The following is a 13,958-nucleotide window of genomic DNA, read 5'->3' on the forward strand; positions in this document are numbered from 1 at the left end:
CCGGGGGAAAGGTCACAGACGGAAGCGACCATTGGAGTGGCGTACCCACAGTGCAGCAAGGCCTTCGAACCATGCCCAGACAAAACACCAGTCCAGGAACATGGTAGGATAAAAACACCTCCAGAGACACAGTCTCAAAAGCACCTCTGGACACCAGGTAGGTCGGGGGAGGGGACGGGGCAAATTACCCACGAGGAAAACAAAGCTTGCACAGGAAATCATCTTTCATACGTGACAGGGCTTAGCCGTGAAGACGGATGCATGGAGGCGGAGCTCAGGACCGCGAAGGGAGCTGTGAAGGGAGCCACAGCCGCCCTGACTGGAAGTGGGAGAAGAACCCAGTACTGAGGCCACAAGTCCTTCCAGGTTGCCCTGCCCTGTGACCTGGGCAAACCAGGCCAGACCCCAAGCAGGGGAGAAGTCCTGGCCGGAGGGGAGTGTGGGGCCATCCCACGACGAGGGGGTGTCAGAGCCCACAGGCTGGGGAGCCCCTGTGGGAAGGGTGAGGAGCTGGGTGCCAGGGTGGAGGGGAGGGGCCTTGATCTGACAAGTAAGTATGTTCAGGAAACCAGGTATCCCACTGTTGGAGGAAGAAGTTACACATACAGAAAGGGAGACGTCTAGACCGTATCCTGGGGGCAGTTGGACTCAGAGGTATAATGTGAACTTGTGGTTTTCAACACGTATAGAAAATGGAGAAATAAATCCAGGTATGTGTGCGTGTCCACTGAGAGGCTGGGAGCACACTCACCCTGGGCCCTCAAGCCAAAGGAGCCGGGGGCTGGGGTGGCTCCAGGCCCAGGGCAGGGATAGCACGAAGGCGCAGGAGAGAGACGGAGAGGCATTAGAAGGACAGAGGGCCAGCATGGACAATCTGCGCATCAGAATAATGCTTGTGACTGGACAAAACAAGTCATGTGCCTCTGCAGATAGCAGTATAAATGAGTAACTGTAGTCTAATGAGGAATGGGGTATTTTCATAGTTTCAAAGTACCTTCCCCCAAAATCCTTATTAATTGCAAAAGGGAAAAGTTTCTTTGCAGCCAGAGATGCTGGGATGGCTCCACTTACCCAGTGAGTGAGCTCACACCTGGTGTCCCCAGACAGCTCACGTCCAGCCACGAGGACACCCAGTGCCCTCCAAGGAGGGCCACGCCTGAGTAAGCCTGATGCAGGGTGTGTCCTGAGCCCACCCTCGAGAAGGCTGGATGCTGGGAGGGCCAGATGACCCTCTGAGACAGTAGCTCTGGAGAACCTGTGCTTCGTTGGAAACCCCCAAACAAGCGGTCTGGGCGACAGGCTCAAACTGGGCAAAGCTACTCTCAGGTGGGTCTGGAAACAGTTTGTCCTGTATTTGAAAAGTTTCTGTGAGTTGGAGACTGTTTCCAAAAATATTTTAAAAAATAACATACTGCGAGGCAGGCTCCACGGGACCTCCTGGCGGGGCAGGTGGGGGTGCCCTCAGAGAGTCTGAGAGCCCGCAAGTCCAGAAGAGGGTGCGGTACACATGCCCTGGACTCTTCGGGGCAGGCAGGTCATTTCGAGACCCCCACCTGCTCCCCTAGATCTTCCTGGAGCCCCCGGAGCTCCTAGACCTGGGTGCCTGTCCTTCCCCTGTTCCAGGACTTGAAGAGCACAGTTGCCGTGGGGGCTTCTGACTTGGTTTGGGGGGCCCAGAGGCAGTGCTGGTGTCCCACCTGCTGGACCAGCTTCTGGCAGGAAGTGCAAACAGAACAGATGGGAAAATGAGGGTGAGTTTTCCTCTTTTCCTTCCCTTTTTAAAAAAAATTCATTATTATTTTTTTAAGATGGAATTCAGGGAGAAGTAAAATGAAGACTTGCTGAGCGGAGCAAAGACAGACCTGCTTTTGCTGAGTTTAGGTGAAAATGGGGGGTGGGGGAGCAGTTCCATCGCTTTGCACGCTCCTCATTATTCTGCCTCTAAATCAGCCTCGCCGGTGCCTTCTCTTTTCAGTAAAAGCCAAACGCAAGCCACGTCCCCTAATCTCCCCAACAGCAGCTCACTGCTGAGAAAATAATACAGATGTAACTTCCAGCATCACACACTTTCTTTTCCATTTATATGCAAATAGTGACCTTTCACCCAGGCTGTCTCAAAGAAGTGTTTCCTTAAAAATGCAAATAGCACGTTGCAGGCAGTTACTGCGGCTGAGTCTCTCTTATACCATTATTATTATTTCTTTTAACCTTACCAACGCTGTAAAAACAACAGCTAAACTGCCGGGCAGTAATGATGACTTTCCAAACCAAATCACAGGACTGGCTCTCCAGGCGGCCTGTCAGGGAGCCTGCCAGCAGGGGAGGGGGCCTCAGGATGACGAGGGGTGGTGGTGGCACAGCCCCAGGGCACAACAGAGCAGAGCTGCTTCTGTCAGGCATGCAGGCCAGGCCTCCGACACCCAGGCAGGTGCCAGGACCACAGGCAACAGCAGCAGACACTCAGCAGGTCCTGCTTCCTCCAGGCAGACGCCCAGGGTTTCACGGAGAGCGTTCCCACTCCAGGTGGAATTCAACACCAGTGACCCTGAACGTGTTCCACCCTCAGCACTAGGAGGCAGCTCCTCCCTCAAGCCCCTCAGGCCAACAGGAGAGACCAGGAGGCCCAAGACCAGGAAATAGGTGGGGATCCCACGGGCACAGACGGCACTGGGTGGGGCCTCCCTCCCACTCCCCGACCCGCCCAACTCACCAAGTCTGGACACAGTCCAGGGGAGGAGCCAGGGAAGGCATCCACTCTACCGCCTGTGCCCACCCACAGCTCCCAGGGTCCCCGCGGGAGCCCCAGAAACAACTTTCTCAGTCAGAATTCTCCAGCCCAAGAGGACAAATGGCCATTTCCTTCCTCCCTGAAAGCACACTTTGCTCTGCTCTTGAGGTAGCACTCTCTTGTATCAAGGGAAGAAACTAAGCCGCTCGGAGGTCCCTTTAGGTCTGTCTGTGCCCCTGCTCCAGTCCAGTTCAGGAGAGGGAACCAGGCAGGATCGGGGAGCACCTCCTGCCAGGTCCACGCAGCTCTGGGGCCTCAAAGCCCTCGGACTCCCCCCTCCCCCTCCCTCCCCAGTCCCTCCAACTCCAGGAAGTGGAAGCACTCCTGTTGAGGGACAGGGGTGAGCCCCAGGAGGCTGGCATCAGGCAGCTGCTCCCTGGAGAGTTTAACTGTAGCCCCGGCCCAGGGCTCAGAGTGGCCCCCATGTGGTGGCTGACTTTCCTCTTCCGGAGTGTGGGCAGAGACCCACCTGTCAGCTTCCCACACTGCCCAGCAAGAACCCACTCTGCTGCCTTTTAAGCTTAGAAATATTGGGGGGCCGCACATGCTGGCTTCCCAGTCTAGACGGGCGAGCTCAACACGCAGAGCACCAACACAGAACAGAGTTTGGTAAAAACACAAACCACACAGATCAGAGGCAGCCGGCCTCCCAGTGGCTCTGGACAGTAAGGGCCCATCCCAGCAGGGGTGGGGCCTGGTGGGTGGGGGACAGCCCTTCCAGGTCCCTGCACTGACACACATGCTCCAGGAGCTTGAGGACGCTCTGGGAATTGTCCCAGCAAGAGTGGGACTCTGACTCTCACATCGGCGCCCTTTTGGGGTCCCCTAGGTGTCAGAGGTGCTGGCTGCAGGCCAAGTACAAGAGTTTAGACCCTGGGCATGAAGGGAACCCCACCCCCAGCAGCAGTTTCTGAACTTAGAAGCTGAGTGTGTGATTTGCAGCTGGGCAAGCAAACCAGGGCTCAGAAGCCGGTTCTCATGACGTGTCCCAGCAGCCTTCGAGGGGGCTAAAAATTGTGCTGATGCAATTCAGATTTCAAGTCCAAACCGCCTTTCTTCTCTCTTTGTGCTGATGCACTGGCCTCAGGGTCTACAAGCTTCCCTAGCGACATTTCCCGGAAACACCAGACCCGTGGGATGATCTCACAGCCGTTCACAACTCTCACACATCATGAAAACTCCTGCTTTATGTGTGTGGAGGGTGGGGGGCCTCACAGCTAACCTGCTTGGTGAAAACGAGAGCTCAGGAAGAAATGAGGTCGGGCGTGGGCTTCAGGAAGTTGAAGGAGATCACACAAACAGCCGAGTAATCCAGCCAGCGCGTAACCAGACCACTGGAAAGTCATGACAGAAACAGCTCTCAGCTTGGACCGCAGTCTGACCCTCTTTCTGGGCCAACGTGGTCTTACTTCCCCAGAAGGCAGGCGGTGGAGGGAAAACTCCCCAACCAAGCCCCAAGAGAGAGTAGCTTCTCTCCCCGCTTCGATTTAGAACCCTCCCTGCCCACGTCCAGCCCGGCACTGACAGCGCACTGCCTGTGTTCCCAAGGGTTCTGGGCCAGCACCTGAGTCAGTACCAGAACTGAATGCAGGGGCAGCACCCCGCCAGGCAGCCTGCAGGCTCTCCTCCAAGGAAGTGGGGACACTCACGGGCTGATACAACGTGTAACAGAGATGTCTCAAGGGTAAGACACCTAAGGGGGTGACACCTGTGGGGGGGTCCACCTAGGGACCCAGGGTGGCATCTGTGTGAGGTCTTGAAGGAGAAGCAGGAGGTGAAGGGAGCTGGGAGGAGGACCAGGGGTCTCGGGGTAGACAGCTCGGGGATGGAGAATCGGGTTGGGAGACAGGCTGGAGACAGACTAAGACGTCTCCCAGGCCGGGGGGAAGCTCCCAAGAGGGCAGTGAGGTTCAGACGATGGTCTGAGGACGACCTCCTGGGCTGTCTAGGGTGTGGGGCAGCCGGAAGGCGTAGGCCTGGGCGGGGCCAACATCAGAGGCTATTCCGGAAGAATTTCAAAACCAGGCTGCACTCTCACCTCGGTTCCCAGCCTCAGGGCCTTGTTTGTGAAATGGGGCTGCAACGGTGTCTACCCACTGGGCGTGTTAGGGGGAATCAAATCGGTCAGCACAGCCTTAGGCCACACAGGTGAAATAACAGCATCAAGTGCATCTGTCTGCCCCTCACGACAGACATCTCTGGTCCTGTTGCATGTGTTTTGTGGGATAACGGCCCAGTATCAATGAGAACAGTGCTAAATGTGGCCCTTCCCATCACAAGTCCCTGGTTTTACCCCACAGAACCTTGGTAGAATGTGTGAGAAGTTGCACAGTTACACATAAAGCAGCCTGGTGACCCAGCAGAGTCACTGAGGCTGGGGGCCCCTGTCCCCAGGGCACCTTGCTTAGAGCAAAGGTGAAGCTCTGAGTCTGTGAAACATGTCGTGGCTGCACCTTCACTCAGGAACCACCGGGCTGCCCAGAGCACAACTGTGGCTGAGCTGTGTTATTTCTGGAATTCAGCAAGCCCTGCGGGTGCAGCAGAGGTGCTTTGACAGGTGGACTCAGCACGATGTGCAGGGACAGCAGAGATGTGCCAGGGGCTTCAAAGCTCAGGGGTGTCCGGCCCTCAGGGACCTTGTAAGGCAGGGACAACGGAGCACCGAGCTCCCTCCCAGCAGGCACAGCTCCACCCTGGGTCCGGAGGGGCCGAGGGCCAAGGCGAAGGCAGTCTGTCCAGCCCCGACTCCGGGGATCTCTCACTCAAGCTGCTGCTGTAAAGTGGAGATTTTAGGCAACAAAATGGGGAAGAAGGAGAGGACCCAGATGGCTTGTGCCAGAGCCCTCAGACCGATGTCGAACATGATCAAGGTGTGAAGCCAGGCGTGAGGGGGAGGTGGGAGCCAGGGGCTAAGCTGCCCGCAGCTCAGGCCATATGGCCCATCCGCTCTGCCTCCGAGGTCTGGATGGACGTGCCCACGCACCTTGCCTGGGGCCTGCCCCACAGGCACCCTCCCTGCAGGCCCTACTCCCAGGCCGCAATCCCAAACGAACCCCTGGGCACACACACCACACGTGTCGGCACCAATCCAAGGGGCCCCTCCAGTGGCCTGAGCACCGGGAGGGGGGGCCTGTGGATGCAGAGCTGGCAGTGCCCAGGCGAGGGGAGCCGCGAGCTGGACCCTTTTCCCCTCTCCAACTACCGAACTAATCCTGACAGCGGGGGCAGATGTGGTCACAGCCCGGCAGGGGCAGATTAAAATGTCCTCTGAGCACGTTCATTCCATCTGAATAAAACAATGCTGCATTTTTTAAAGAGCAAATTTAAAAAGGAAAGAGGGAGAAAGGGTGGGTGCAGCCTCTTCTCACAGGAGCTCCTCGCTGCCCGGCCGCCAGAGGGGCCAGGTGGGCTCCAAGCAGACAGGCAGGACGGAGCCCTGTCTCTGCCGGCAGGTGCTGGTTACTATCCTCTCTCTGAAACAACCTCAAGGGAACTCAGAGCAGAAGCGTTTTAAGTCTCATTTTGTCCTGAGGGTTTTCTAAGCAGTATTTGGGGAAATTTAGCCATCTGTGAAAGACAGGAAACACGCCACCCGAAAGCCCCCTTGGCAAGCACTCTGGCCTGCACAGCGGTGGCCCCTGAGGGGTCCCCAGGGGAGGGCGGTGGGGGGAGGGGTGTCTTCCGGGAGCGGAGAGCTGGCTGGGGGCAGCTATCTCCTCCCTTCTGGGAAACAGCATTTTCCGGGCTGACTAATCTCTTGATGGTGCCGGCTCCCAAAGACTGTTCTCCTGTAAACTCACACCATAAAATTCCTGTTAAAATTACATCTGTAGACAAATAACTTCTAGCTTATTCATGAGGGAGTTCACAAGGAAGGAGCAGATGGGAGGATCTAGGAGCTGGTGGGAGTAGAGGGAGTCGGGGGAGGGCCCTCTGGGCTAGCCCCTTCCTGGCTCCCAGGCCGGCTCTCCACCAGAGAAAAGCCAACAAAAAGCAGATCTGGAGTGGGTGTCCAAGGGCTGGACTGGCACAGCACTGATCTCTCTAACATGCAAGTCTGACTGGTCGCTCGGTGCCCTGCCGGCCCGAGGGTCAGGTGACCAGGCAGCCCCTGCCCACCTGGCAGCCAGTTCCCTGCCTCTGTCCACTTAGGGCCCAGTGCCCACCAAGGAGTTCTGGTCACTCCTGGTCCCCCTTCCCAGCCCTCCTCGCTCTCTCTTCACCACAGCAGAAGTGCCTCTTGCTTTCAGGAGGAGCCCAGCCCGCACCAGCCTGCCCACTGCCCTCAGAGCAGCTGTGCAAGGACCAGAGGCACTTGTCAGTCTGCAGTGTTGGTCCGTGCAAAGCAGCATCCAACCTGTGCGGCCGTCACCCAGGCCTGGGCACCACCACAGGAAGGGGCGGCACACAGCCCCTGGGCTCCCCAACCCAACTCCCAGAGTTAGTACGGGTCCCTCTGCCCCCACCTCACATGCACCACCCGCACCACCCAGAGTCATCCATGTCCTCACGGCCACATTTGGCGACCCCAGGCCAGAGGTGGACAGTAAGGCCCAGGGAGAAGGGGCCCTGGCTCTGGGCAGCACCAGGGAGAGCGTCCACCACAGCCAAGGGGAGGACAGGTCTCCCTTCAGCCAGAAGGGGCACTGCTGTAGGTCAGCTGCCTGGAAGGCGTCTGAGAACACTCCTGTGTCAGCATATACTCTGCCAGCCTCTCCCTGATGCCACTGGGCAGTGATAGGACTTTCCAGTACAAGCGGCCATGACTGCAGGGACAGAGCAACTTTGCACCCCAAAGGCTCTGCCCACAGCATGGGGTCATCTCAGAGCAGGTCCTCCTCCCTGAGGCACCGAGAGTGTTCAGGGCAATGGGTGACTGTTGCCTTAACCAGAATCTTCCGAGAGGGTCTGGGGCATTGGCTCTGACTATTTGGGCTGCCTCCAGACCTATGGGCAATGCCTGAGGGTCACATAGGCCACCTGGGTTACACTTTAGACAGAAGAAACCCTCTGCCCTTGGTGAGCTCCCAGGCCCACGTCTGGGTCCATGGTCCAAAAGGGTCAAAACCCAGGGGGTTCCAAGATTGAAGGCCTTCGTATCCAACTCTCCAAGGCCCCTGCTCTGCCCCCTGGATCAGCAGACATCCCTGTGAGTTCCAGTGTTAACCAAGTTCCCAGGAGATAAGGACACCCTGCAGGGGCCTCAGTCTCCAGCCCCACAGGACAGAAGGGTCCGTGAAGCTGCTCCCTTCTCTTTGCAAGCAAACTGCCCTGTAAGCCCTAAGCTGGCCTCCTCTGCATAGCAAACAGCCCTGGGTCCAGCCCTGTTGGTGACACCCTCCCCTCTGGTACCACAAAACTCCAATCCCTGCTCCCTCTCTCTTTTGTTTACCATTAATTAGCAGAGCCATATGGAAGGAGGTGAAAATCACAGCCAAGGACCAATGGGAGGGGAGCCCTCCCCCCCCCCCGATGGTGAGGAGCCTGGGCCTCCCTGGGCCGGAGCGAGGGCAGGGCAGACCATGCCAGCGTCTGGAGGAGGCAGAGTCCAAGTACGTCCTCTCGCACCAAGGCTGAGGGTTCACTTCCTCTGGGTTTGCCCAGCACTCTCCTGCCTTTTGTTCACTCCGCCGCTAGCCTCACAGATGTCCTCAGGTCTCTTTGATTTTTTTTTTTAACCACTGGGGCAAAATTCCTCATCCCCCTTTCCCAAAAGGATAATGATAATAATCGCCGTCATTATCGCCATTGTAACGGCCTCATCAGACGGCCCAGGACCGAGCCCACATCCCGCTTCCAGGCCTACCACTTGGAGGTTGTTTCAGAAATTAAAGCCCAACTTTACCAGCCAATGGCATCCACTGGTGCAGAGGTGATGCTGAGACCAGAGAGCCCTGGGTGACTCAGAAAGAGCAGCTCTCGTGATGAGGACCCACCGCACCGCAACCCAAGAGCCACCGCCAGCTCGTTTATTTTCCTGATTCACAAAGAGGAAAGTGAACCCAGCAGACAAAGTCCACGGCCCCGGAGCACATCACCCTACGGCCAACAGCATCACATCGTTCAAAGCTCACACTGACTTCTTGGCTAAATCTGATTTCTAGTTTTAAATATGAAGACCCAGTTACACCAATTCCATAAACAACCACGCTCGTGACCCCGATCACACAGCAGGAGAAGGAGCCCGAGGAGCAGCAATACTGAGTTCAGTGCATCTATTCCTCAGACACACGCACCCTAGATGCTGCTCCGTAAGTTTAGAAATACGTGACACGCAAAGACAGAGCGCTCACATGACCATCTCTACGCCGTGTCTCGGGTGGGAGTCGCCCACGCGGTACTGACTGCGTTCCCCGCTCCTGAGAGGTCTTCCACTTTAAGGAGCCAGTGTTTTCCCCGAGCACATAGCTGCTGGGTCCCACAGCTGCGGATATGTCTGTGCTCCTCTTCCAGAAATGCACATAAAGTTTCTCATCTCGACACAAGGTCCCCAAATGTCTTTTCTGTCAGACGCACAGTGTACCCACTGGACACTCAGAGAGGCCGAGCGCGTGAACAAGCCAGAGACGGACAGAGGAAGCCAAGGAAAACAGCCACAGGCAGACCCAGGAGAAGAAAAATCCCCAGTCCAACAGAGCGGCTTTAAAAAGCCATCCCCAGACCTGCTTTTCCAGCAAAGAAAGCCTTCATCTTAGAAATCAGCTCTGCTCACGCCCTCTCCCCATCTCCGTCCGAGGGGAAAAGCCAAGCTCTGGATGGCTGCCTTTGTCAGCGAAAGAACGTAACATTGACTTACCTTTCCCCACAGCTATTGTCTGTCCTCCTTCAAAATGACATCACGGAAAGCAATCATGAAATTTACATGGGGGTGCAGGGTGGACGGGGTGGAGAGGCGAGGCAGCTGCCTCCCTCCCAGCGGTCACATGTGGGGAGCCTGTGTGCGGGTTTCAATTAAATATCTTCTCCCTTTAGTGTGCGAACTCCTAAGCCAGCTAAAGGCGACGTCTCATTTACTTAATGACCGCTCTCATTAGCAGCGGTGGCACGGGCTGGCGGAGAGGCTCCTTTGTAAATACGCTACCCATGAACCCTTGGGGCTCCAATATATCTGTTTACTCTCCGAGGTGAAATAAATTTACAGTATAGCATCAGAAAGATGGATCTGCTGACGGGGAGCGAGAGGTGCCCAGGCCAGCCCAGCCTCTGTCTCCTGCTCCAAGCCTCAGCCAACAGAAGGTGCCTGCGTTTGCCCACACGGATTCATAATTAATATGCAGCACGGTTTGGTTTTTTTTTTACTGCAAAACACACAGAAGGGCAGAGAGCGTCACAACCACCAAGCTCACCCCCCTCTGCTTTCTCCACCAGTGGTTCAGTCCAATAATTCCTAATAGCAGCGACCGGAATGACAGATGCCCTGGGTTAGCGCGGCTGCAGCGAAAGTACTTCACAATATTTATTGGTGGTTGGGAATATGACCTACCGTCATAAAAAACGGATTGCAGAATTTATTACTCAGATGAGCCAGGAGGGTCACACAGCGGCTCGTCTGCATATTCAAGTATCAGTGACTTAAATGGATAAGTATGTACGTACGTGTTTTTTAAGTGTGTAAAAGGTACCTATGGCCACAGACCAAAAAACAAATAAATAGAAGTCACACACACAAATTATAGATCAGGAGAAGATACTCTGCAAGATATTTTCTTTTATCACATGTTTCCTTTTTGTTTCAAGTCTTAAAATAATAAAACCCTCTCAAAGAGGGCTTGAGCCCTCCTGAAGCCACAAGTATCCTACACCTGGAAACCACTACGCTTATCCCAGCCAGAGGGATGCACACCACTCAGCTCTCTGTCTTTCTGAGTCTTTTTCAAACTGCCTGCAAGGAGCTAGCCAGTGAAAGTCAAGAGGCGAAAGTCCGTAACACACAATAGCAGTGCCCACCCACTCTCCACGCAGCCCGCTGTCTGCTTTCTTTGGCGTTGGCTTGTGATTTTTTTCTACATTCAGGGACAAATGCAGAAATTTCCTCAGTAGGCACACCCAGGAGCCAGGGTATTCTGGCTTACTGTTCAAATTCCTTTTTCTTACTGATAAAGCAGGCAAACAATTGTCCATTACCGTACTCAGGTTGTCAGAAGCTGTTCTATGAAACATGACACAAGCTGAATTTCAGACACCTGCAAAGAATGGACTGTCACAGGCCAGCATGACCCCTGGCCCAGGAGTTCAGAGCGGAGATTGCAGCAGACAGTAAATATCACTCCTTGGTAAGTTATGCAGGAACACAGCACCGCCAAGTTAATTAAAGCTGAAGGGCTCAGGCCACCAAAAGCACACATGAGACAGAACTAAAACATTTAGCTTTCTTTAAGAGAGCAAGTTTTGAAGATCAGCTAAACTCTTCCACAGTCAACTGTTTTTAACTTCCAGAGCTGCTGCCCACATTACAAGTGAGCCAACGAGCTTCGTCCTAAAAGGAAAGATGTTCAGTCTTTATACGTACACGTTATTATCCACAAGTAAAATACAAACTGTACTCGGAGCGATCTCTCAGCTTGAGCAAAAGGAAATAAAGGCAAGCCCTCACTGGTCAAACTGAGGATGAAATATTAATCAGCCAGATGAGAGCAGCTTGGGCCACGCGATGGCTGCGGAACATTGTCCTCACTCTCCCCTAAGCCCACACCCATCAGCACAGGGAGCGTGTTCAGTTAAGAGCTTTCCTGAAAGCCATTTTCTGTCTCCTCTGGACACACTGCAAGTGCTGGGATATTTTACATCCCAAACCTTTGGCATTCAGAAACTCTATTAAACTCTTATCGGCAGGCTGCAGGCGCAGACAGCACCATTGTTCCAGATGAAGATAGAATCACAGGGAGGGCCGGTGCTGAATCAGCCATGTTCTCCAACAATACCCAGTGTTTCAAAGTAGTTAATTCAGATGCGTGACACTCAAACCCAGGAAACAACAGCAAGCAGAGGTAACGTCAGTGCATGCAACAAGAAGACCGGGATGACAGCTGTTTTTTCAGGTAACCAGCTACATTTGTGGTGCTTGCCACACCAACCCCCCCACCACCACCACCAGTCAGCAGGTTTCCCCAGGCTTGTAGCCCAGTGGTCTGGGATGGGGCCCCTGGACTCCACCTGAGGCTCACCAGGGAGCGTTCACATGCTCAGAACTTCAAGTGGGTGCCTGTTTCAAGCGCCTGGAGAGAAGCCCCGGGAGCCCCTACTCGGGGGTCACAGTTGAAAGAGCCGGTTCAGAAGAGACAGGTTTTGATGAGTAAAGGTTCAAAGCCTTTCTCCAACGCCGTCAGGAGAGCAAAGGAGGAGCCACAGGAAGGGAGCGGGGAAGGTACTCAGCCGGCAAGTCTCCAGGGTCTGCCGGCTCCCTTCAGCCAGAGTGGTGGGGTCGGATCAGCACGCTGGACAGCGCTCCCTCGCGCGCCCAGGCCTTTGTTCTCTGCACAGAGTCATGGCAGGCTCTCGGCAGTCAGGCAGTCACTGAACCTGGTGGGGAGAGCCGGCTCCAAACCAAGGCTCCCAGCCTTGCTTGTAAGTGACAGCAGCAAGATGTCACTGAAAACTTTCTTTCCTACACAGGGGGAAATTGTCAGGATTTCTTAAAAATCATAAAATATTTCCATAACTAAGCATAGAGTTCCTTTAAGCTTTATTTCATTTAATGAATCTGTGGGGAAGTTGCCTGTGACTTAAGTTTGGGAAGATCCATAGGGAAGCAACTTCTAATTGGGGGGTCCTCAAATGCCACATGGGAGAAATGGGGAGATTTGCAAAACCAGACTGGAAGCTGCAGCACTTGCTAAGGAAGGTTTGTGGGAGCTGGGGAGGCGGGCCCAATGGCCGCCTAGCTGGTAAGATCATTTCAAATAAAGTGTAATTACTTGTGCAAATCTGCACACAGACATTCCAAGTGTCAGTTCATTTGCTTCATAAAAACTCTTTCAAGTAATTTTGGTCTAAACTTTCTGCATCTGTAATTGGCACCACCTTCTCCGGTGACCAGCTGGGGGTGAGGGTTTTCTTGTTTCCTTCTGAAAGCTTCCCTGCAGATGGGCGCCCGCCTTAAAGCTGCAGACGACAATTAGGGCCGTTGTGTGTGGAGCCGCGATGGTCAGCATTAATATTGTATACGAACAGCTGAGGGCGAGGGGGGGCGCTGCCCCAGGCAGGCTCTGGCAGATGGAGCAAACAAAACCGAGAGCCACTCTCACCAGCACCCTGGACTGACTCCGTGTGCCTGTCACACGCACACACACACACACACACACACCCCATATAGAGAGACTATTTCATGCTAAAACATCAAACACACCAACACTTTGGCACTGTGTGAACACTTACACACACAAACACACATATGATTGGGAGAGTATTACACTGAATGTTTCTCACACACACAGAGCAACTTTGCATGTGATGGAAATCCAAGGAGCAGTGGCCCCAGCAAAGCATCTTACTGCAGTAAGTCCCAGGTGGGCACGCCGGTCACACAACACCCCTACAAGATGCCCTCCCCACCTCCAGTCTTGGGAGGCGGGCCCACAGACAGGACAGCCTCCACAGGGTTCTGCAAGCGGCTTGAGCGTCTGGAAGGGGAGATTAGCAGGCCAGTTTCTGAGGGCCCTGGCCTTGCTCTAGAGAGAGCATGTGTCTGTCACCTCCTCCGCTGCCCAGAAAAGAGCACTGAGGGCGGTAGGGACACACAGCTAATTAGCCCCTTTGGCGTCTTGGCAGAAACCCGTGAACAGGCCCAGGGAGGGGTGCTGAAGCAGGGAGCGGAGAGGTACGCACCCAGGAAGGTCCCGCAGAGCATCATCCTGGCCGGCAGGCACACCTCCACTCCAAAGCTTGTATACACGGTCACTTCATGGTGCAGAAAGTTGCTTCACGAACTTCTGTGTCCCAGGGCCCTGGAAAGCTCCCTTCTCATCCAGCCAATCGGGGCCAGGGAGCAGATAAACACAAATTGATGCCCTGCCAATGAGGCTCCCTCCCCACACAAAGGGGCCCCAGGCCCCAGACAATGAGCCCCGCCTGCAGGTGGGGGGAAGCAAAGACACAGCCCCTTCTCACTAATAGGCGAACAAGTGAGGGAGGGGAGGGGCCTTTCGCTCCCCAGAGAGCCTTCCCCTCCGCA

General features: G+C 54.9%; 1 protein-coding gene across 5 annotated transcripts in view; it reads right to left on the reverse strand.

Annotated features, from left to right (window-relative positions):
* Nucleotides 1-13,704, reverse strand: part of MYT1 (myelin transcription factor 1) — a 63,309-nt gene extending 49,605 nt beyond the window's left edge. For 3 of the 5 annotated variants that reach the window (XM_031433352.2, XM_031433354.2, XM_031433351.2), the window contains exon 1: nt 9,585-9,859. Coding sequence is in view for 1 of the 5 variants with exons in the window: in XM_031433348.2 (XP_031289208.1) it covers nt 13,613-13,637 (25 nt within the window). In the remaining 4 variants the exon portion in view is untranslated. Of the gene's footprint in view, nt 1-9,584; nt 9,860-13,612 lie in introns of those variants that run through there. The other 2 variants (XM_031433353.2, XM_031433348.2) reach the window with 2 other exon arrangements.
* Nucleotides 13,705-13,958: the final 254 nt, after the last annotated feature.

Source organism: Camelus dromedarius, chromosome 18, assembly GCF_036321535.1.
Source record: "Camelus dromedarius isolate mCamDro1 chromosome 18, mCamDro1.pat, whole genome shotgun sequence".
In the NCBI taxonomy this organism is placed as follows: Eukaryota; Metazoa; Chordata; class Mammalia; order Artiodactyla; family Camelidae; genus Camelus; species Camelus dromedarius.